Below are 25,420 nucleotides of genomic sequence, written 5' to 3' on the forward strand. Positions count from 1 at the left end.
GTGTGTGTGGGGGGGGGGGGGGGTGGGGGGGGGGGGCGCGCCCATAGGGAAGTTAGACATTTGTCGGTTCGGTGAAAACCCACGAGCACGGAGGCTGACATATCCGGACACAACTGGAATTAATATCTTGGGCAAATTGCGCCCCATATATAGTGTTCAGGAAAAGTTGTACACCTATGAAACCGAATAGGAATCCTGCTGAGTACAACCCCATTAATTCGAAGTCCATTGACTATATTGACTTATCCGTAGCTCGAGGCAAGCGGATGCAATACAATAGGGATTCTGGAGGGGACTTTACCTTACATCGTCTGATAGATGAAGATGGAGGTCGTGTTAACGAGGTTGCACTCTATACAGCTGTAACATTTTTTTTCGTATTTAAAAAAAGACACCATGTTACTGTATTATTTAATATGTTACTTTTAATGGAGATGCGTACAGCTCTATTTGTAAAGATCTAAAATAAATTCAATAGTACTATGTTCAAAGAAAACCAATATTTTGAACGAAACTGAAAGAATCAGATGTGTGTTTATTCAGAAATCATTTAGTTAACGATTCGTTTTGTCCTCGTATCGTCGACCCAAGATCGAAGATTTCTGCGTTTGATTTATGTCGATGCATAAACATTGAAACCTAGTTTGTCTGGAATCCTTATAAAACGGACTTCTATTCTAAAGGGATGTCACTTGGCACACACGATTCGGTTAACTGGACTACCTTTTTAAAGGACAGTTACTAGGTATCCAAGATTCGGTTAACCGGACTTCTATTTTTAAAAGGTTGTTACCACGTATCCAAGATTCGGCTATCCGGACTTCTATCATTAAATGGTTGTTACTAGGTATCCAAGATTCGGCTATCTGGACTTCAATCCTCAAAGGGTTGTTACTAGGTATCCAAGATTCGGTTATCCGGACTTCTATCCTTAAAGGGTTCTTACTAGATATCCAAGATTCGGCTATCCGGACTTCTATCCTTAAAGGGTTCTTACTAGATATCCAAGATTCGGCTATCCGGACTTCTATCCTTAAAGGGTTCTTACTAGGTAGCCAAGATTCGGCTATACGGACTTCTATCATTAAATGGTTGTTACTAGGTATCCAAGATTCGGTTATCCGGACTTCTATTTTTAAAGGGTTGTTACCAGGTATCCAAGATTCGGCTATCCGGACTTCTATCATTAAATGGTTGTTACCACGTATCCAAGATTCGGCTATCTGGACTTCTATCCTAAAATGGTTGTTACTAGGTATCCAGGATTCAGTTATCCGGACTTCTATCCTTAAAGGGTTGTTGCTAGGTATCCAAGGTTCGGTTATCCGGACTTCTATCTTTAAAGGGTTGTTACCAGGTATCCAAGATTCGGCTATCCGGACTTCTATCCTTAAAGGGTTGTTACTAGGTATCCAGGATTCAGTTATCCGGACTTCTATCCTTAAAGGGTTGTTGCTAGGTATCCAAGATTCGGTTATCCGGACTTCTATCTTTAAAGGGTTGTTACCAGGTATCCAAGATTCGGCTATCCGGACTTCTATCCTTAAATGGTTGTTACTAGGTATCCAAGATTCGGCTTTCCGGACTTCTATCCTTAAAGGGTTGTTACCAGGTATCCAAGATTCGGCTATCCGGACTTCTATCCTTAAAGGGTTGTTACTAGGTATCCAAGATTCGGCTTTCCGGACTTCTATCCTTAAAAGGTTGTTACCAGGTATCCAAGATTCGGTTATTCGGACTACGTTTATGCAACATCAACACATCAAACAATACCGAAACCTTGAATCTTAAACCTGTTTGCAGGACATCCAAGATTCGAACTAAATGTGTTTACCATACACTACACTTCAAACCTTACGATAAGCGGTGTGGTAGCCTAGTGGTTTAAGTGTTCACTCGTCACACCGAATACCCGGGTTTGATTACCTGATGAGGAAATCACGTGCAGCATATCGTGATAAGAATAGAAACATGCTGTGGTAACACTTGACTGATTGTGAGTCTCACGTTCTGTATCCTGCACATTGTATTTAGACACACGTGTTTAGTTGTTGAATGTTTCATATTTCAATGTCAAATGTCAAGTATGTGAAACTTTATGTGTTTTAAACCATTCCAATGTAATTTCGTTTTATATTATGAAATAAATTTGTACACAACATCCACATATTTGTCCATGTACGAGTGTAAGTGTACCATTTTTATTTAAGTCACTTGATGAGACCTGGTAGCTAAGGTGGCGTTATTTTTAATGTTCTGTTTGTTTGTTTGTTTGTTTGTTGTTTAACGCCTCACTCAGCAATATTCCAGCTATATGACGGCAGTCTGTCAATAATCAAGTCTGGAACAGACAGTCCCGTGATTGACATCATGATCATCGGTCTACGCAATTGGGATATGATGGCGTGCATCAATCAAGTCAGCGTGCTTAACCACCCGATCCCGTTAGTCGCCTCTTACAAACATGAGTTTCTGAAGACCTAGTCTAACCCGGATCTTCACGGGGTTTTTATCTGTTTTCTTTCACATGTAGTGTATACACGTCGCTATTATACATTTGGGTAAAAAAATCAATTTGGCTCCGCTTTCAAAGACAGGAATTCCCTTGCCTGACTGAAACAATATTCTGTCTGAAAAAGAACCCACGGGAATAGCAAATATCGGGGCATTCACCTTTCCAGGGCAAGGGAGTTAATTGACTGTAAAGTCAAGTTTCCGCCCTTGCCGAATGAGGCTTGAATTTCTAGGCTCGATCGTAGCGCCAGTTGCTATTACGAGTCGTGTCCCTTCTATGCCCACCCCACCCCCCTCCCCCCACTGACCAGTCAGATTCCACGTCTGATATACTTTACATTTGCTTCAAACAAAATCATCGATCAAGATCTATACTGTCTTAAAACGGGTCTATATTTCGCAAAGTACATGAAATCACGTGAGCACCTTGATTAAAAACATGAACAGATTTTGAAAATACGCTAATTCCAGCCTAGTTCGGCAAGGGTGGAAACAGGACTTTTATAGTCAGTAAAACTCCCTTGCCTCGGTAACATTCATCGATAGGGGGACGAGTCTTCTTCTAGGATACGGAAAGGGGCGAGTGGTGACGAATGTGAGGCTTCCTAAACACGTGGAGATTCCGGGTTAGAATTGGTCCCCAGCAACCCATGGATCGGGTTGTTAGACTCGGTGAGGCGGGTGATGGCTGATGACGCCTCTTTAACTTGTCCTGTAAATGTTGGTGTCCATTGATGACAGATGAAAGAGTATAACAACAGCAATGACAGTGTTTATTGTACCTCAAGGGCAAAGAAATCTCCAAATACAGAAAAATAAAAATACGAGGTGACTAAGTATCTCTCGGTTTGGCACTATGGGTGAACTATTATTAAGGATGCTGGTGTTTCTGGTGATGGTGGGGCTATAGTTTAAGGGGTTTTAGCGGCCAATACTTTGACTTGAGTTGCTAAGAATCACAGCAAAGGATTATATTGCAAACAACTAGAAAGCATTTGGACAACGGAAAAGAGATGTCAAGATAAGTAATGTGCATTACATGCATGCATACACGTCAAATGGAATCTAATGACATGGGGGAAAGACGGGGGGAGGCTGGAAAGAAAACCATCCTCCTGCATGAGATGTATTAAACCCGCAAGGCCTCATTTCTAAAACATCCAAAAATTTGTTCAATAAAACCTCAGGTCAACGAGGGAATGTAAAGATTATTTAAGATGAGAGAAATGTTATTGATCATGCCATTGAAGAGCCTATTGTGTGATACGCCAGATGCACAGGCATTACGTAATACTGTTCTTTAGGCTGAGCCATACACGCTGATAGGCTCCCTAACGTAGCTCAACAATACTAGTCATCAACTTCAAGGACAGAACTCCTGAGATTTGGGATTAAGTTATTTTTACAACAGTAAATTAGATACAGTCCTTGCAAAGATCTCATTATTGGGTCCTGAATTTGGAGTTACCCGCCCTTGTCATAATTTGTTTTATTAACCTTTAGCATTTTTTTAAGGTTTGCGAGTTCTTTCAGAAGTTGAAAGCATCTTACTAAAGTCTGATAGATACACCGTTGTTGCATGTAAATACGCGTTTGTATAATCTACAAGCTAGACGATGACGTCACGGATATGAATAGACGTACATCTCGTTATTTTGCAGATTTACAACCGGAAGTCGTTTCAGGTCACATCCGGTGCTTCTTCCAATGTCGGCGGTGATGTATCATCATTCCCACCGACAGAATCAGACCTGGAATAACATATAGCAATTAAATCCTGTAACAAAAAAAGTATAAATTTACACATGCATGAAGTATTCGGCTGTATCGCTATAACAAGCGTGTGCACAAATCCACCAGTGTTTTGTATCAGGAATTACAGACTACACAGGAAGAACCAACTCTATATTTACTGAGCCAACCATTTTAGTGCCGAGTTCTGCTGAAGGCAATGTACTAGTTACTTGCATGTAATACCTCACTGTGACAGATTTAGAGAGAAAAACAACGAGGAACGAGAAATTACGCAGTATCTGCCGGATTAAGTCCCGAGCTGTCATCTTTCATTTAACGAGGAACATTTAGACATGACACGACATTCTATACATTACTCATTGTTATGAAAAAAAGAATATGAAGAAAAACGTATGAAGTATAACCGTAACAGAGAAATATGACTTAAGACAGCTTCTTGTTCAGATGGTGTCATGATTTCAATTTGTGACGTAATAAACAAGGAATGACGTCAACAATGAAACACTATGATGTCATATCGCTTCAAAAGGCCAATCAGCACTGAAAATCTAAAATGCACATGTGCAAAATATTGGAAAGTTATCAAGTCGATCTTCTTCCCCTTATGGGTAATAAAGACGTAGATGTACGCATGGAAAATCACCAATACTGCATGATGTTACATCGTGTTGTCCTTCAATACTAAAGAAGTCCCTGGGTGAAGAGTAAGGACCTCGTATGATCACAACTTCACTAGCCTCTCACACTAGGTTCGGGGCCCCCACGGAATCTCGGTGCCAACACATGCGTTCCTTCAAAGTCCTCCCATATTTAGTTTCAATCACCACGCATCTCCTTGTTGGTCGTGTTCAACTCATTCAGTTCGAAGCTACCTCTTGGTGGAGCCTTGGGTCCCCAACTCCCCACTTCTGATCATAAGATACGATTGAACTGGATCAGGCTCTGTATGAAAGCTGATCCCTTGTCATCCTGCCAGATGTCGTGGAGCGCTGCTCATGGTTTCAGTCACTGGTTTACATGGTCCAGACTCGTATATTTACATGCTGACATGATACACCTGGATTAGTGTTACCTGCAGCGTTAAACAACATTCACTCACACACTCTCTTTATCAGTATGCGTGAGTTAGGGGTTAATTACATACTGAAAAACACCCCTCCTGCTCCGATGTAGAGAATGCCTTTCCACCCGATGCTGTCTTTCAGTTGGGACGTCAACAGACCTCCAGCAATTTGAACCACGATCTGAAATAACCCACAATGAATTAAAATTCACGAGAAGGTGTAATATCGCTGTTAAAAGTGACCAATAGTTTGGTTGCGAACTTGGATGGCCAACATCAGGGAAGACCGAGTGGCAGCAGGCGTTCAACAGTGGGTCCATTTATTCTAGAAAATATTACTGGATTGGCCGAGAGGTGAAGTTTTAGATAAGAAACATTGGGTTTACACAACAGTAGCGGGTTCCTTTCTGTCAGTATATGTAACATTGATAGAATCTACTCACCATAGCCGACATTAAGAGGCCGTAGTTTGAGCTGTAGTACTTGTGTCCAAATATGGAGACATTTAGGGAAGGCATGATGCAGTAGAACCCGGAGAACGTCCCATAGATCAGACACATCCAGATCATCAGCATCACCTTCCCGCCATACTCACACAAGGTGAAGGTCGCCGCTGCACTTCCCAATATGGCGCAGACAACAACAAGACTTTCCTGTTTAGGTCACAAATAACATTACAGTAAACGTCGTTTATAACGAACACGCTTATAACGAAGTGACGGATATAACGAACTGTATTTCCGTCTGTTTGCTGCATATGTGCTACATATATGTTTATAATGAACTACGGTTATTACGAACTGATATTAGTGGTTCCTTTGAATTCGTTATAACCGTATTTTACTGTTTTATAAGTGCTTCTTTGTCTTTAGTGTGCTCATCAAGTGCGACCAATGATACATCGATAGCGAACTGTAGGTTGTGTTATGGGGCAGAGTATTTTAATGTTTAACAATGATTGTGGTTGTGTTACATTGCGTCTATTGAGATTCGGTAGACGCTCATTGCATTGTATTTGGGCAGTAGTTAGTCGTCAGGAATTTTATACTATTTAAGGTAAGCAGTCGTCAGGAAGTTACTATGTTTAGATGCTGGTGTGGTGTGTAAACTTCCGGTATACCGTAGACTGGTATGGGATATTCTGTGTTGTTCTGGAAGTGAGTTGGACTATATATATAAGGGGACAGTTGCGTGTTTGCGCATCTCTTACACATTCTCGCACACATTTCATCTCGCACACATTTCATCTCGCACGCGTTTCGGAAACCAGCTTTGGAAGCAGCTTGCACGTGTGTACTGCCGCTCTGTTGTGTACTGCCGCTCTGTTGTGTACTGCCGCTCTGTTGTGTACTGCCGCTCTGTTGTGTACTGCCGCTCTATTGTGTACTGCCGCTCTATTGTGTACTGCCGCTCTGTTGTGTACTGCCGCTCTGTTGTGTACTGCCGCTCTATTGTGTCCTGCCGCACTATTGTGTCCTGCCGCTCTGTTGTGTACTGTCGCTCTGTTGTGTACTGCCGCTCTATTGTGTACTGCCGCTCTGTTGTGTACTGCCGCTCTATTGTGTCCTGTCACTCTATTGTGTACTGCCGCTCTATTGTGTCCTGCCGCTCTGTTGTGTACTGCCGCTCTATTGTGTACTGCCACTCTATTGTGTACTGCCACTCTGTTGTGTACTGCCGCTCTATTGTGTACTGCCGCTCTATTGTGTACTGCCGCTCTATTGTGTACTGCCGCTCTATTGTGTACTGCCGCTCTATTGTGTACTGCCGCTCTATTGTGTACTGCCGCTCTATTGTGTACTGCCGCTCTATTGTGTACTGCCGCTCTATTGTGTACTGCCGCTCTATTGTGTCCTGCCGCTCTATTGTGTACTGCCGCTCTATTGTGTACTGCCGCTCTATTGTGTACTGCCACTCTATTGTGTACTGCCGCTCTATTGTGTACTGCCGCTCTGTTGTGTACTGCCGCTCTATTGTGTCCTGTCACTCTATTGTGTACTGCCGCTCTATTGTGTCCTGCCGCTCTGTTGTGTACTGCCGCTCTATTGTGTACTGCCACTCTATTGTGTACTGCCACTCTGTTGTGTACTGCCGCTCTATTGTGTACTGCCGCTCTATTGTGTACTGCCGCTCTATTGTGTACTGCCGCTCTATTGTGTACTGCCGCTCTATTGTGTACTGCCGCTCTGTTGTGTACTGCCGCTCTGTTGTGTACTGCCGCTCTATTGTGTACTGCCGCTCTATTGTGTACTGCCACTCTATTGTGTACTGCCACTCTGTTGTGTACTGCCGCTCTATTGTGTACTGCCGCTCTGTTGTGTACTGCCGCTCTGTTGTGTCCTGCCGCTCTGTTGTGTACTGCCGCTCTATTGTGTCCTGCCGCTCTATTGTGTACTGCCGCTCTATTGTGTACTGCCGCTCTATTGTGTACTGCCGCTCTGTTGTGTACTGCCGCTCTATTGTGTACTGCCACTCTATTGTGTACTGCCGCTCTATTGTGTACTGCCGCTCTATTGTGTCCTGCCGCACTATTGTGTACTGCCGCTCTATTGTGTACTGCCGCTCTATTGTGTACTGCCGCTCTATTGTGTACTGCCGCTCTGTTGTGTACTGCCGCTCTATTGTGTACTGCCGCTCTATTGTGTACTGCCACTCTATTGTGTCCTGCCGCACTATTGTGTACTGCCATTGTACTTGCTGTGCAGTAATTTGTGCGAATTTGTAAACTTACTGGATTGTGTAATACATTTGTTGATCGTACACAATTTGTTGGTTGTTTGTTGGTTTCACACTAGTTTTACATACAGGACAGATTTCTTGATTAACATAGTGTTTCAATTTGGGAATCGACACGTAACAGTTGCATTAATTGTTCGTATCAAGGTTACCTTTGAATGTATTTGTGTGACCACATTGATCTTTCACAAATATTTGTGTAACCTATAGATTGTCCTATCCACTTTACTGAAGTTTGACAGACCAGCTTGATACGTGCCTTTGTGACCCAGTGACGCAAAACAGACATTAAAAAATAGTGAAATGGGCATGATTTTTCTTCCAACTTCTACTGTAATATCTAGTATTAGAAATTCCGTGAATCAAGATGAATGTTTCACCATATGTGACCCTCGAGGAGAAAGGGACCTTATGGGTGCTAGGATACAATTGTATCAGAAACAAATGTGACGTCATAAAGAATGACGTTTGACGTTAATTTACCTCCGTATAAATCGCCATGTGTGCGGACTGTACAAACATATCTTATTTTTCTGTCGTTATTTTGAAATGTAATAAAAACATTTCAGCATGCATGTCAATTTTTAATTAATAAAACTTTATATCTAAAAACTGTAATCATTACATAACAGTTATAAGTCTGAAAATGGGGCTTTGCAGAAAATGAGTCCAAATATTTCATGCCATCTATCTCTGTAACAAACATAAATTGCAGATTATGAATCTATTGTATTTGTGTGGTCCTAAGATACTGTAGTTTTAAAATGTAATATGAAGTGAAAATGTGATTTTTTAACCAATCTATCTCATTGTAGGACACATAAGTTTGAACAGTCCTTTTGTACATCTCCTAGAAACTCAGGTTAGGACAAAGGATTTTTCATTTTCAAATATTAGAAAATGTCTACAGGAAACCTTTCGCCTCAACCCGTTGCATATATGTACAAAGCCTCATTTCCTTTCATATGAACGCATCTGCATATCGTCTTTCAGTGTTGCTAATTAATTACCTCCGTTTTGTAGGTCCTGCATACCTTAGCATACGTTGTCCTTTCTAACTGATATCGGTGAGCTGTGCGGTTTTCTTTGGGAAAAGGAGAGTACTTTTTGTAATGTGCTCGGACCATGCATTTATCATACTGGATAGTGTTATCGATGTGATAAGCCAATCCGATAAACTTGATTTCAGATCCGATATAAATGCAAATGAGGTCAGCAAGCAGGACACACCTTCAATCTCCATACTTGGATACAGTGTCTGCGTTCTCAAGACACTACTGAGTAACACACGTGTATCATATATGTTCACAAAGTTTTTCTCTAATGTTTCTGTAGACAAACATGGCTGCAAATAATTTGGAACTACCTGGTATATGAGGCGGTTCACTCAAATGCTGTATCCATAGGCTGTTTCTAACAGTTACTTCATTGAGAGAACTGTCGTCTCAATCGTCGATAATATTAAGAATGGCATTATATCACTACGGGAGTGTTACCCTTTCTCTTTTGAAAATATCAATGACTAAATGTCAACAAATGGACGACGACCACGTACATGTGTATATAATGTTCATTACACCTCATACTGAGTAGCACTGTGCAGTTTGGGATGGCCCTGGTACAACTAGGAGCCTTCATGACTAGTACTGGTTTCAGTGGGTTTCTTTGATACCCGGGTTACAGTCGCTGGTTGCGAGGAGGACCATCAGGACAGATCTTTGTTCCATGAAATCCACCATACTCGAGAACATTTATCTGACATGCATTGTACCTACTGCTGTAACAGTCTTAAACAATCTAAAACATTCGGAAACCACCAACCTGTACAAAATATTCACATCAGTCATTGTCGCCAGCATGCCATGGAAACACACAAAATACGATCGCTGATTGCAAACAACGAAAACAACCCTACAGTCAGGCTCAGATTTAGTTTTAATGGAAGGCGAAGACTGACTATTATTTAAGCCAAAGTAGTTACTTCTAAAGCCAACTGAACTTTAATTAATGTAGGACTGTATTGAAGAAACATCTGCCTGTCAATGTGGTTCGCCCTACCAGAACTGGGTTTTTTTTATTTCTTTCGTGTGAACTTTTGTATTGAAGATTAGCCATGCCAGGGTCGGTTGTTCCTGGGTAATACACCCGGATTCACCATAATTAAAGTCAAACACCTTTGTGTCGAACTTTGATGTGTCGAAATTACGGTTGTCTCGAAGTAAGAATTCCCTACGTATTGCTTCTTTATTCATCATTTTTCGGTTGTGTCGAACCTCGGATATCTGAAGTATTTACGAAGGTCCCTTCAACTTCGACACAACGGTGTTTGTCTGTATATTTGAGCTATCAGCTCTTAGTTTCCATACATTCATTGGCGTTCCACAGACAATATGCTGACATGAGGCTTTATAAACAGCTTTCCACTCACGTCTACACACTACACTTACCCTATAGCCAAGCTTGTCGCCAACTGCTCCCCAGAACGGTCGACCCAGAGCATTTAAAACTGAACTGACTGACCCAGCAAGAGACAGGAAGTGATCGTCCTTTATGAATGTCTGGGAGAATGTCTGCAACAAATATGGTTCTCTGAACAGGGTTGGCAACCATAGTTATCAGACAGTTAGTACTGGGCAGTATTAGAAGATACATGAATGAGTCAAGAAGCAGTGCCGGGATAGTGGTGCTGGCGTGTAAATACCAGAGCTGGCATCAAAGTACCAAAGCATTTATTTAGTATTGGCATTGAAGTACAACCATTTAAGTACTGTTATTAGAAATGAAGTATTAAAGTATCATATTAGTACCAGTGGTTGCATGGAAGAACCATTTTACACTTTAAGTACTCTTGGGTGAGTGAGTGAGTTGGGTTTAAAGCCGCTTTGAACAGTGTCCCAATTATATCACGGCGTGTCAGCTTAATGTGAGAGGAAAGCCCGAAGTGATGCAGGCCTCAGACGTTTACCACTTCGATGAATCCCTTGAGCATGGGTATTGTGCTGACAAACCTAGAAACATATTCGGGGCGAACCGGGATTCGAACCCACAATCATAGGTTTCTGGCGTGCCAAAGGGAAGCAACTCTGCACGGCGAATCGCGGCGCCTTAGACGACTGGTCCACCCGTGCCCCTAAGTTCTCTTGGAGGTATTGAAGTTGCGATGTGCGATTCACATACCAGTGGGGTTGTTAAAACATCACTTTATCATTCAAATACTGGTGGTGGCATTGAAGTACTAGTGTATCATATTTGCACTCAGATGGAGTTGTAGTACTATTTACCATTTAAGTACAAGTGATGTTACTGAAGTACCACTTTAGCATGTAAGTGCTTGTTGTGGTATTGAAGGACCCCTGCGCCAATTTTGTATTTCGCCCGTCCACACACACACACACACACACACACACACACACACACGGAGAGAGAGAGAGAGAGAGAGAGTGAGTGAGAGAGAGAGTGAGTGAGAGAAAGAGTGAGAGAGAGAGTGAGAGAGAGTGAGTGTGGGAGAGAGAGTGAGTGAGAGAGAGTGAGAGAGAGAGAGTGAGTGAGTGAGAGAGTGAGTGAGAGAGAGAGAGAGGGGGGAGAGAGAGAGAGTCCGACTGATACCTTATAAAAGTTGGTTATGAAGAAGATGCCAAGAACGACACACACGTATATCGCCCACATGAGGTAAAATATCTTCGTTCGAAGAACCTCCCAGGGTGCATAATCGGTCTGCTCTTCAACGCTGAAGCGAAATATAATTTGCACATAACATTTGGGTTCTTGGTGCATGCTGAATGTATATGTAATATCATCTGACAAAGTCGTGGGTGTTGTGAGCGAACATCTGAATGAGGCCCAGACACTCACTAACTCACTCACTCACTGATGTTAAGGGGATACAAATACAAAGTCCAGTAGTTTCGTTTGACTGATCTAAAAACACTAACAACAAAAAGTTGACTTGTCTTGCAAGAAATAATAATAATGTACGGTATTCAAAGTAACTAAAACGTGTCTTGTGCATAGCTGCAGAGATTTCAAACATGCTCAGGCAACAATACGAACGAATAATATGGCTGTCAACCTGATGTCCTACATTATGAGAACCAATATAACCAATCACTGAATTCTAAAACAACCCTCAGAGTAGTCAGTAATGACAAACATCAATATCGACATGACGCACATTTTGGGCAGTCGTTTCTGAGGAAAATAACAAGGTCTACGTGTAACCTCGTCTACAACGGGCGAATTAGATGATCGATCAAATACTCAGAAAACACACCAAACAACTGTATTTACGGGTTTTAGCTTTCTGAACATTGTGTTTATTATTGTTGTTTGAAGTGTTATGTGGTTTTTCCTAAACTGAAATAATAACTTTCATCCATAATCAGCCTCTCATAAACTTACACTGATTTTGTTTTCGCCCCTGATCCTTCTCCGTCTTGACAATTCTCCTTGTTTTCAGGGCAGTCAAGGACGTGGTCCATCTGTGTCTCTTCTGTGAGAGCAGAGTTCTGGTAGATAGATCAATGTGTCACTGCTGGTAGACTTACAATGAAAGTAGTATCAATTCGCCGGGAACAAGAACAAGAAAGTAGTTCGTCAAATCTACAGCTACACAGTACTGATATTATACTCAGTGCAAATGGACTGTGCCCGTGATCTGTCCACACCCAAAACAGATAAATAAATCAGGCAAAAATTCTGATACATGCTAATATGATCATGACCAATCATCATCTTCCGATGGATGTCTTTCGTCTCTCATTGAGAAAAGGAATTACTTGAGTATATCATAAGTGATCAAGGAAATATCAATTTAAGATAATTTCCTTCCTTAAGATGTGTTTACCTATTGCACTAGATACTAACTATTGATGACCCTAAGGTTGGTTTTGTGTGTATTCACGGAATCAGTACAATCTGCATATACGTGGTCTGTATGTAGGCCACCTGAACATAACCAACCACACGCGTGACCAACCGCCAGGTTAGGGACCTAAAGGGCAGGATTCACATTTTGACTTCTTATCATAGCTTAAAGCTACAGTATCTTGACACCACCAACATACAATTGATGAGCTTCAATTCATATTGATTAATTAGATAGATGGCATCAAACATTTGGACTCATTTTTGGCAAAGTCCCATTTTCAGATTTATGACTATTTACGTAATAATTGCATTTTTTGGATATAATGTCTGATTAATTAGAAGTACACATGTATTCTGAAATGTTTTGAAATAATGTTTTTATTACATTACGAACTAACGGGAGACAGATAGTTTTTACATTCCGCACACATGGCGATTTTTACGGAAGTAATTTGACGTTTAACGTCTTTCTCAATAACGTCATAGCACAATTGTATCATAGCACCCATACGGTCCCGTTTCTCCCGGTGGGTCACATCTATACCCAGGTATCAGGAGGCTGCACTCTTCAATAGGCGGTCGGGTAGCCTAGTGGTTAAAGCGTTCGCTCGTCACGTCGAAGACCTGGGTTCGATTCCCGACATGGGTACAATGTGTGAAGCCCATTACTTGTGTCCACCGCCGTGATATTGCGGGAATATTGCTAAAAGCGGCGTAAAGCCATACTCACTCACTCACTCACTCACTCACTCACTCTTCAATATGGGTATCTGTACACCCCAAACCTCCAAGTGATATTGAAGTATGATTTGTATTTTGACGTCAAATATTATTAAGAAAACATGTGAGAAAACCTCCATTGCTGCTCTTTTCCTTCTAAGTGTAAGATGTGTTTTACAATTACCCATCTTTAAGGTACACGATTTTTTTAGACTGAAATGGTATATGTACTTGTTAAACACTGATACAATGTCGTCTTTATAATGTCATACTTCAAGAAACTGTGGTCAGTGGCCAGTCATGTAAGTATCGCATTCCAGGAACGACATGGCTGGTAAATATAAGATGTCAATGCAAGTGAATAACCAGTGTTGATTATCCGCGGAAACAGATTCCAGTTGGCCTAAATGGTAAAATATCTGTGAAAATTTTACGAATGGACCACTGAATATCAGTGATCACACCAGGTGTTCGCGAAAAGGGTGAGCATGTCCCTGACCCGGGTTCGAATCCCGACATTGGTACAATGTATGAAGCCCATTTCTGGTGTCCCCCGCCGTGATATTGCTGGAATATTGCTAAAAGCGGCGTAAAACCAAACTCACTCACTACTCTTTCACAGATTCATCCCGTGGCGATTCCGGGTTGGAAGATCGGGTGATCAGACTATGGGACAGGGTTGGGTGCGTGTCATCATACTCCGACTACGGGGGAGGTTGCACCTGAGTGCCTGGTCCACGCTTACTATTTACATTCTCATATAGCTGGAATGTTGCTGCGTGAGGAGTTAAACAACTCAGCAACAAACTCTTAGTTATAATACTGACCTCCGGTGCTGGCGCTGCCGGTTCGTGCTTGCCAATGAGGAGTACCCCCAACAGCTGTATACCAGCATCAACACCACCCAGTAGAAGGAAGCAGTAAGGGACCTTATCGAGTAGTACAGCCTGTCTAAAATATCTGTAACAGAATCGTTGATACGCTATGATAGTGATTGGTTAATTATATATATGCAAGTAACCTTTCATCAATGCAGTAAAGACAAGACAAACATGTGACTGATATCCTTTGCAAGGATGTCACAAACATGACCAGTTCGCACAAGTGACAGACCGATTTGGACAATGTCACGATTAATGTGGTGAGATGGTAATTCTCTTGTTATCTTGTTATCTTGTTTTAGACTCCCTGTTGTCAGGCTACCGTGGGGTTAACGCCGTTTAGATAGTTGTAGTGACGTCTAACACAATGTTTCTGGCAATTTCAAAGATGTACTACGCTCTAAGTTACTTCTTGTGCTTCTTAAGTTAATGCTACAATTTCGGGAAGTTATATTAGCATTAAATGCAATTTCGGTGAGTGAGTAAGTGAGTATGGTTTTACGCCGCTTGTAGCAATATTCCAGCAAATTCACGGGGGGGGGGGGGGGCAATAGAAAAAGGCTTCACACATTGTTCCCATGTGGGGAATCGAACCCGAGCCTTCGGCGTGATGAGAGAACACTTTATCCTCTTGGCTACCGCACCGCCCCCAGTGATGTCACAAACTCAAAAAGACCAGAGAGAGTCTCGCAGTCACTAGTCACAAGTGCTACTTACAGGTCGCCATGATGGGAGGTTTCCGGCAGGAGGTTGTTGGTGTAACTAAAGCAGGTGTTACTTACAAGTCGCCATGTTGGGAGGTTTCCGGCAGGAGGTTGTTGGGGTTCATGAAGTGTGTGATGACCTCATTGAAGGCAAATGTTCCGCCGCCTATTCCAGCAATGATCAGACCGGTTACCAGACCCTTCCTTTCAGGAAACCACTGAATCGGAACAAAAGCATATCAACATGAACAGGCTCGTGAGTATCAACATGAACACACTTGTGAGTATCAACATGAACACACTTGTGAGTATCAACATGAACACACTTGTGAGTATCAACATGAACACACTTGTGAGTGTCAACATGAACAGGCTCGTGAGTATCAACATGAACACACTTGTGAGTAGCAACATGAACACACTTGTGAGTATCAACAAGAACACACTTGTGAGTATCAACATGAACACACTTGTAAGTATCAGCCTGAACACACTTGTGAGAAGCAACATGAACTCACTTGTAGGTAGCAACATGAACACACTTGTGAGTATCAACATGGACACACATGTGAGTATCAACATGAACACACTTGTGAGTATCAACATGAACACACTTGTAAGTATCAGCCTGAACACACTTGTGAGTATCAACATGAACTCACTTGTAGGTAGCAACATGAACACACATGTGAGTAGCAACATGGACACACTTGTGAGTAGCAACATGAACACACTTGTGAGAAGCAACATGAACACACTTGTGAGTAGCAACATGAACACACTTGTGAGTATCAACATGAACACACTTGTGAGTAGCAACATGAACAAACTTGTAAGTATCAACATGGACACACTTGTGAGTAGCAACATGAACAAACTTGTAAGTATCAACATGAACAAACTTGTGAGTAGCAACATGAACAAACTTGTGAGAAGCAACATGAACACACTTGTGAGAAGCAACATGAACACACTTGTGAGTATCAACATGGACACACTTGTGAGTAGCAACATGAACACACTTGTAAGTATCAACATGGACACACTTGTGAGTAGCAACATGAACAAACTTGTGAGTATCAACATGGACACACTTGTGAGTAGCAACATGAACAAACTTGTGAGTATCAACATAAACACACTTGCGAGTATCAACATGAACACACTTGCGAGTATCAACATGGACACACTTGTGAGTAGCAACATGAACAAACTTGTGAGAAGCAACATGAACACACTTGTGAGAAGCAACATGAACACACTTGTGAGAAGCAACATGAACACACTTGTGAGAAGCAACATGAACACACTTGTGAGAAGCAACATGAACACACTTGTGAGAAGCAACATGAACACTCTTGTGAGTATCAACATGAACTCACCTGTAGGTAGCAACATGGACACACTTGTGAGTAGCAACATGGACACACTTGTGAGAAGCAACATGAACACACTTGTGAGAAGCAACATGAACACACTTGTGAGAAGCAACATGAACACACTTGTGAGTATCAACATGAACTCACCTGTAGGTAGCAACATGAACACACTTGTGAGTATCAACATGAACACACCTTTAGGTAGCAACATGGACACACTTGTGAGTAGCAACATCGACACACTTGTGAGAAGCAACATGAACACACTTGTGAGAAGCAACATGAACACACTTGTGAGTATCAACATGAACTCACCTGTAGGTAGCAACATGAACACACTTGTGAGTATCAACATGAACACACCTGTAGGTAGCAACATGGACACACTTGTGAGTAGCAACATCGACACACTTGTGAGAAGCAACATGAACACACTTGTGAGAAGCAACATGAACACACTTGTGAGTATCAACATGAACTCACCTGTAGGTAGCAACATGAACACACTTGTGAGTATCAACATGAACACACCTGTAGGTAGCAACATGGACACACTTGTGAGTAGCAACATCGACACACTTGTGAGTATTGAATTGAATTGACACACTTGTGAGTAGCAACATAATTAGTGAGAGGGGCTACCGCATGTGAGAAATTTTAACAACAATTACGGTAGTAATCATAAAGTAAATTTCTTTATGTTTAGTGGAACTTGGAATTTTGATATATCTTCCCCACTTTCTTTCCACTAAGATAATAGTCAACCAGTCTTCAGTGAGTCTCTCGATCCTCTTCAGGTGTTCGTCCTACACCATGGAATGATTGATGACATTGTCAAAGTAGGCTTCGACACCCTCAGGATTGGCTGTAATGTCATTGCCCAGCATGTATTGAATTTCCTTCTTCAGAGCTTCAAGCTTGATTGGATTCATCCGGGAGGGATGGTGTTACACAGGCACAGCGTCGCCCACATCTTCATCATGAGACACTAAATCTGTACATCCGGGTACATCCGTGAACACGTGAGCAAACTTTTGAATTTAACTCTGACACTTGAGCCGTTTGCTAAGATGACAAATGACTTAACTTAGCAACCAAGTTAGCTAAAACTTCAGAATTGTTTCGCTTAGGGCTAGTTTAGTCAGCAATGCCTTCAAACCTGACAAAGTTACAATTCTCATCAGTAACACACCCTGATACAATATCTACAGGCAACACAGTGGCAGCACACCGAGTAGGTATATTGTCATTTCTTTCATGATACTTTCCAATCGTATTGACATGACAAAGCTGTGTCTTCTTACGGTGGTCTGTTTTTTGTACAGCATAGTCAGTATCACTGACCTTTCGGTCAATAACATATGGACCGTGGTACCTAATGTGTAAAGGTTGACCAGGACTTGGCAAAAACGCTACGATTTTATCGTCAAGACTGACATTTCTCTCTTGAGACTGTCAGAATGTACTTTATTTTGTCCTGGGCTTTCTTCGTGTTATCACAAGCTCCTGAAAGTCTAGCTCGAAATGATGAGACACACTCCAACAAACTCATGTCAGACCTATCATTAAGCCAATGCTCCTTCAAGTGTTTGAAAGGTCCACGAACAGATAGGCCAATGACAAGGTCAACAGGACTAAAACTTCCTTACAGCAAACAACAACAAATGAATGCCTTCATCCCAATCCGTCTCAGTCTCGAAACAGAAAGTCCTTAGCATGTTCTTAAGTGTTTGATGAAACCTCTTTAAAGCTGCTTGAAATTCAGGATGATATGCACTAGACTTAATCTTAGTTATGCCTAATTGGCGCACAGCCTGTTGGAAAACACCTGCCATAAAATTAGAGCCTTGACTGTAAAGTCTTAGGCAAACTAATCATGTTGAAGAACTTTACCAAGGCCTTGATAATAACCTTAGCTGTAGTTTTCAGTAAAGGAAAAGCCCCTGAAAACCTTGTGGAAACAAACATGATAGGAAGCATGTGCTCATTTCCTGACTTAGTTTTAGCAATCAATGATGACCCTGCTGAAACGTTCTTGAATTGGGCTCAAAGGTGTGGCTGGGATTTTCTGATTAGGTTTGCAAAAATTGCTTTGAGAACTATTGGATCTTCCTCCGTAACTTAACTATCTGCTTCCTACCATGAACTGGTTCCTCAACAGCTAAACTGTCAAAATATTTAGTACTGTCCCTCGAAAAGTTAGACAGGTCAAGAGAATGATCCACGAACGTGCCAGCCAAATCATGACTGGAATCAGTCCCAGAAGAGCTTTGCTTAGCCATAGCAGGAATAACATACACGAAGGAAAATACCTGGAGTTCTTTTCAAGATTTTCAGTACTTTCCGAAGTGCTAAGCTCAAGAAAAACAACAGGATCAGCCAAAAATCTTCCCCCTGCCAAATCATTCCCAATGAGCAAATCTACACCTTTTACAGGTAGAGTTTCTACAACCCCCCAACTTGACTGACCCAGAACCAAATCTGTCTTCAAATTCACAAAATGGAGAGGTACAACCACATAAACCCTATAACAAAACAACAGAGTTCACTGATAACTCCTCAGAAAGTGGCAAAAATACCATTCAAAATCAGAGTTTGAAGAGCACCTGTAACCATCAAAACGGCAATGGGCTCAAACACACAAAACCTTCACGAACAAAAGGTGAGTACTCCAGTCTAACAACAACAGACTTTGATGACTGTTCTCCAACAACTACCTCCCCCATTACCCAAACACCAACTGCCTCAAACTATTAAAATCACCACTGACCTCCTTTGAAGTACACCACCTATCAAACAGAGTTTCCTTCTCCCTTGCAAACTCAACAAAAGAAGAACCATCCCTTTTCTTGGCAAACCTAAACTATTGCCTGCAGGCTTCGTGAGCTACTTCATAAGCCTTCAAAACTTCATCCTTAAGAACCTGTTAATGAGAACTCCTATCAATAGGTAAGGCACAATAACATTCCTGAGTTATCCCCTTAACACACTTTGTAACAACGTGGTCCACTGAGGCCATTTCAAACTGTTAGCCACCTTTTCGAAATATGTATGAAAAACTTCTCAAGATCAAGTTCAGAGAAGACAGAAGATATCTAATCTGCTTGGAAGATCAAACAATTCATCACCTTACAGTATGATGAGAGAAATCATTCCGTAATTCAAGTTCTTTCAGCTTAATTTCTTTATCAGCTTTCAATCTTTATTTTTCATTTTCTTTCTCAGCTTCCATTTCTTCAAGCCGGAATTCTCTCTCCTTTTCTTTCTCTTTTTCTCCTTCAATTCTCAATTTTTCTGTTTACATTCTCTCTCCAAACCGAGTTTCATTTTCAATTTCCATAGCCAATCTTTCTCTTGCAAATTTTAATTTCTTCAAAGCCAAAAAGCCAGATCTTTCTTCAATAAAGGCCAAAGCATCATCATCCAAAAGATCTTCCTAAATCAGGTAAGTCTTCAAAATTGTCTTGACACCAGCCTTAAGCATAGCCGATTTGATGTCAAGTTTGTAATGTTTGGCCAATTCGACCAGTTCGGACTTTTGGATCATACAGACTTGTTCCGTAGAAGGCTGACTAACGAACTCATTTACATTAAACACCATAGTGAATATTGGAATATTGGAATATAATAATAGACAATAAAATGTTTTTCCAGTGATTTGACAAATGATTTATGATATATTATTTTTCAATCCCAGACAAGCCCCCAATTTGTGCTACGTGTCGATTCCTAAATTGAAACAATATGTTAACCCAGAAATCTGCACGTAAAACAATTTAATGTGGAACCAACTGACAACCAACAAATGGAATCAACAAATATAAACTGAATAACAAAAGTTCCTTTGACATTGAAGAAGATTTAATGCAAAGTTATGTTTTTTACCAAATCTGAAACAATTTCGGTTTTCAACCGATAAAAGACTCCTGTAAGTGTTCAAATGGTTTAATTTGCCATACTGACTTCAGAAAATGCGTGATTTCATAAAAAAAAACATGAACATGCCAAAATGTCAATTTACAAATCAATAGCGTGTTTGTCCACCTCTGGTTGCGATGCAAGAAACACATCTTCGTCTCATGGAATGGACCAGGCGTCGCACAAAGTCTTGTGGGATATCTGTCGATATCTGCTGGAGCATGTTTCGAAGTTCCTGGAGTGTCTGTGTAACACGTGGATGACGTCGAAGGCGCCGATCCATCTCATCCCTTATGTGCTCGATTGGTGAGAGATCAGGGGAGCGAGCCGGCAAGGGGATGACATTCACATTGTTTTGTTGAAGGGAATCCTGAACAAGTCGAGCAATATGAGGCCGGGCGTTGTCATGTTGAAAGGTAATGCCTGGGCAATGACGACGCAAAAACGGTAGAACAACAGGGCCGATGATCTCGTCGCGGTAGCGCTGTCCATTGAGATTTCCCTCTACCAGTATCAAACGGGTCCTCTGTCTTGCTCTAATCCCACCCCATGCCATAACGCTGCCGCCCCAGAACCGATCTTCTTCCATGACACAATGATTGACGTAACGTTCACCTCGACGTCGGTGCACTCGAATCCGTCCATCAATGCGGCTGAGGTGAAAACGAGACTCGTCAGTGAATAGAACTTGTCCCCACTGCATGGCCGTCCAGTGTAGACGCTGTCTGCACCACTGTAGACGTGCTTGACGGTGGTTTCCTGTCAAAATGGGACGTCTGGTGGGTCTTCTGGCGACAATCCCTGCACATCTGAGGCGACGACGCACGGTTTGTGAAGATATTCGTCGAAGGCCAGGGATGCTTCTTGCAGTCATTGTTGCTGGCTGGAATCGATTTAGTAGGTGTGTTGTTCGAATCCAGTTGTCTTTTCAATTATTGGTTACGCGTGGCCTGCCACTCTGAGGATAGTCTCTGACTGTTTTCGTCTGTTGCCAACGTTGCCATAAACACCAAATGGTGTTTCTGTGGACGTTAAATTGTCTTGCAACATCACGTTGACTCGATCCTGCTTCAAGCATACCAATGGCTCGCAGACACTCATTTCCGGACAGGCGTGGCATTTCGTAATGATGAATAATTGCGTGATTTTGTTGGTTTTTTCTGAGTGGTTGTTGTCAGCACCATGCTAAACAATGCATATGGAATCCAGTTAAAGAACATGTTTTTATACCCATTCTTGGGTAGTGAAATGCATGAGGCTTGCATAAAAGTCAACTTTTGCACGGAATGCATGCTTTTCTGTAGCAGTTGCGTTTTTGTGACTTGATTCCATACATGTACTACAATATTGAAAAACAAACTTTTACTTGTTTGAAAAATACAGTAAAATATTGGTGTCACAGGAACCTTTGTTGTTGAGAATATTACAAAATCCACTAAGTTTACAAATCTAAAATAATTACTGCACATCAATTACATTTGCAGTACACAACAGAGTGGTAGCACTATATTCAATGACAGTATATATTGTGATGACAGTGATCACTATCAAATACAAAATACAGTGGTGATAGCAAAAATCAGTGAAAATAATACAATAGGTCAAATCATCACAAGTCTTGGTGTAATGAAATGTGTGAGAGATACAAGAGGAACGCTCTTGTCCCCTTATATACGTTTATACTAGTTACTGGAAAGTTCCACACAGTGCCATCACAACAAAGAATACTCTACATGTTTCTATAACACACTACTACAGTCCACGGTATTCCGGAAGTTTACACATCGCACGAGCATCTAAATATAGTACCTTTCTCACAACTGCTTACATTAAATAGTACTAAATCCCTGACAACTAATCACTGGCTATATACAATTTACTTTATTAATTACAATACCCACAAGTGTGTTCATGTTGATACTCAAGTGTGTTCACGTTGATACTTCACAAAAAAAAGATATCACAATTCGATAACATATCATAAACTTGATTATTGAAATCACTAAATCGAAGATGTTACATCAAACTGCTGTTTGCCTGGTATCAAAGCCGGCAACACTAGTTTACTTCACTGTTTCTATATCATCAGTTGTATGTTAATGTCCTTAGTGACAGTCGACCTACCTCAAGGCCACATTTGACGGCTGCTGGGTAGGCCATTCCTTTGCCTGCACCGTGAACAACGCCATACGTCAGGATCGTCAATCCCAGCGAGTGGCGGACCGTCCAGTAGGTCAAAGCCATGCCTAGACTGAACAACATTGCGTCATGCTATTAGACACATAGGTAGCTACATCATTGCACAATTTATTTTCAGGAAGTTGAACGACGAACACGTGTCAGTTAGCACGACACGTCAGCTCGACTCTCAGGTTACATCGCACGTCATGCGTATTTAGCATTTGGTTGCTCCAGTATCCTTGTATTTTCAAATATGTTTTACACTGTTCATTACGTAAGTAGCCTTGCATCCTTGATGTTTTTTATGTGGGAATTCTGGCATCCCTGACAGTTTAGTAGGGATTCCGGTATCCCTGACATGTTACGTAGAGATTCTGGCATCCCTTACAGTTAAGTTTGGATACTGCCATCCCTGACACGTTGAGAAGGGATTCTGACATCCCTGACAGGTTAAATGGCGATTCAGGCAACCCTGACAGGTTAAATGGCGATTCAGGCACCCCTGACAGGTTAAGAAGGGATTCTGGCATCCCTGAGTTACAAAAACCCAGTGATTCTTGAAATCCCAACATACCTTAAAACACCCCTGACACATGTTAGGTCTTTATTCTGGCATCCCTGATATACGTGACGTAGGTAATCTGACAGTGTTTAAAGCAACCCTGACACATGGTAGGTCTTTATTCAACTATCCCTGATATACGTGACTTGGGTATTTTGGCAGTGATTAAAGCAACCCTGACACATCTTAGGTCTTTATTCTGGTATCCTTGATATACGTGACGTAGATAATCTGGCAGTGCTTAAAGCAACCCTGACACATGTTAGTTCGAGATTCTGGTATCCTTGATATACGTGACGTAGGTAGCCTGGCAGTGTTTAAAGCAACCCTGACACATGGTATGTCTTTATTCTGGTATCCCTGATATACGTGACCTAGATAATCTGGCAGTGTTTAAAGCAACCCTGACACATGGTAGGTCTTTATTCTGGTATCCTTGATATACGTGACGTAGATAATCTGGCAGTGATTAAAGCAACCCTGACACATGTTAGGTCTTTATTCTGGTATCCTTGATATACGTGACGTAGGTAGCCTGGCAGTGTTTAAAGCAACCCTGACACATGTTAGGTCTTTATTCTAGCATCCCTGATATACGTGACGTAGATAATCTGGCAGTGATTATAGCAACCCTGACACATGTTAGGTCTTTATTCTGGCATCCCTGATATACGTGACGTAGATAATGTGGCAGTGATTAAAGCAACCCTGACACATGTTAGGTCTTTATTAAACCAACCCTGATATACGTGACGTAGATATGTTGGCAGTGCTTAAAGCAACCCTGACACATGGTAGGTCTTTATTCTGGTATCCCTGATATACATAACGTAGATAATGTGGCAGTGATTAAAGCCACCCTTTAGGTCGTGTTTCATGCATGTCTGGTATCCGTTAAGTGGATAATCTAGCAGATACTATGGTTCTTGTTACACTTACATATGTGGAGAGTATAGAATATAAACGTGAAGCATGTAATCTTGCGACGTTTGCGAAATTACCGCGGTACGTTTCCGGATTTATCGTACCGTTGTGGTATCGCAAAAATCGGGTTTAAAGTGCTAGCTCAGTAAAATACCCTGCCGCAGTCAAACAGAAATAACTCACTCTCACACATTATATTGACTCTGAGCCGACCATTCCTTGTTTTATCCCCATAATAGATGGGTAACATTAACTGCCATCTCTTAACGTCTTTTGGTTTGACGCGGCCGGAGATCGAACCAACGACCTTGCGCTCTCCAGTCAGACACTCTACCATTAGACCACGGAGAGGTTATTGTACTTGGGAGCGATTTCTGTATACACATATTAATTTCACGTGTTATTAGTTTAATGTAAATATTACAGTAGTGAAACCATCTACGTTGTTATGAGTTGGCAATTTCTAGTCAAAACAGCTTAGGTTACCTGAAAGTCCACGAGCCAATGAGCACACAGTATTTGGGATGAATCCGTTGTTCCAGCAACCCCAAGATAGGCATTGCCCCCGCCATAGACATAGCCTGGGCAGTTGATATCCATATGGTCTGTGTGTAGCCCACGCTGGAGTTCTCCTCTCCCCCTCGCAGGTAGGAGGTAACGTACGGGTTCATATTCCCTGTCAGTAAACATCATTAAGTGAATGGGTGCTCTGTTATCACTTTTCAAATTAATGAACTTTTTCGTGTTTTACAGAACAAAACGATCATAAACTTTATCATTTACAACACAGTCAATTTACGATAAAAATGCAATACATCCACAAAAGGAATTTTAAATTCCTGTATTCGAATAATTATTTTATATACGTTGTATCCAGCATTAGAATAATCATTATATATTACATATTGTCCAGTATTCGAATAATTACTATATTTACGGACCCGTGATGATCCGGGGTAGAATAGGTCTTCAGCAAGCTTTACAAGCTTTTGATCAGCAGAAACCATCAGTCCCGAAGCAGTACCTATTGGAGGTTTCCAAGCTCTTGATATAATTACCTGATCTAAATCATCTGAAGCAAATCGTTAATTTACTTAAAGTCTCTTACCGAAAACATAGGTGGTGCTGAGGGTCAAATGGACGAGAAACCCGCCCAGAACAGTTACAATCCCTCTCACAGGCCATCTTGATACACTGAAACAGGCACTGTCCGCCAT

The 25,420-nt window shown here is 41.5% G+C and overlaps 1 protein-coding gene across 1 annotated transcript; it reads right to left on the reverse strand.

The window, feature by feature from the left end:
• Nucleotides 1–4,200: 4,200 nt before the first annotated feature.
• On the reverse strand, nucleotides 4,201–25,420 carry LOC139460601 (apicoplast pyruvate carrier 1-like). Its single transcript, XM_071242067.1, has 11 exons — nucleotides 25,312–25,420; nucleotides 24,690–24,879; nucleotides 22,661–22,787; nucleotides 15,318–15,457; nucleotides 14,482–14,614; nucleotides 12,467–12,573; nucleotides 11,675–11,795; nucleotides 10,516–10,638; nucleotides 5,776–5,985; nucleotides 5,414–5,513; nucleotides 4,201–4,265 (listed from the first exon to the last, which is right to left on the reverse strand). Exons 1-11 carry the CDS (start codon nucleotides 25,418–25,420, stop codon nucleotides 4,201–4,203), a joined length of 1,425 nt encoding a protein of 474 aa, XP_071098168.1.

This window comes from Haliotis cracherodii, unplaced genomic scaffold, assembly GCF_022045235.1.
Source record: "Haliotis cracherodii isolate W230 unplaced genomic scaffold, xgHalCrac1.p SCAF_14, whole genome shotgun sequence".
In the NCBI taxonomy this organism is placed as follows: domain Eukaryota; kingdom Metazoa; phylum Mollusca; class Gastropoda; order Lepetellida; family Haliotidae; genus Haliotis; species Haliotis cracherodii.

What these genes read in the sequence shown, in the direction of transcription:
- LOC139460601 (XM_071242067.1), bottom strand. Translation starts at nt 25,420, where the DNA reads ATGGCGGACAGTGCCTGTTTCAGTGTATCAAGATGGCCTGTGAGAGGG. An exon ending in ATTGGCTCGTGGACTTTCAG is followed by an intron (nt 22,788 to 24,689) that starts GTAACCTAAGCT and finishes AATGTTGTTCAG; the next exon opens with TCTAGGCATGGCTTTGACCT. An exon ending in GGGGCGAAAACAAAATCAGT is followed by an intron (nt 11,796 to 12,466) that starts GTAAGTTTATGA and finishes ATTTCGCTTCAG; the next exon opens with CGTTGAAGAGCAGACCGATT.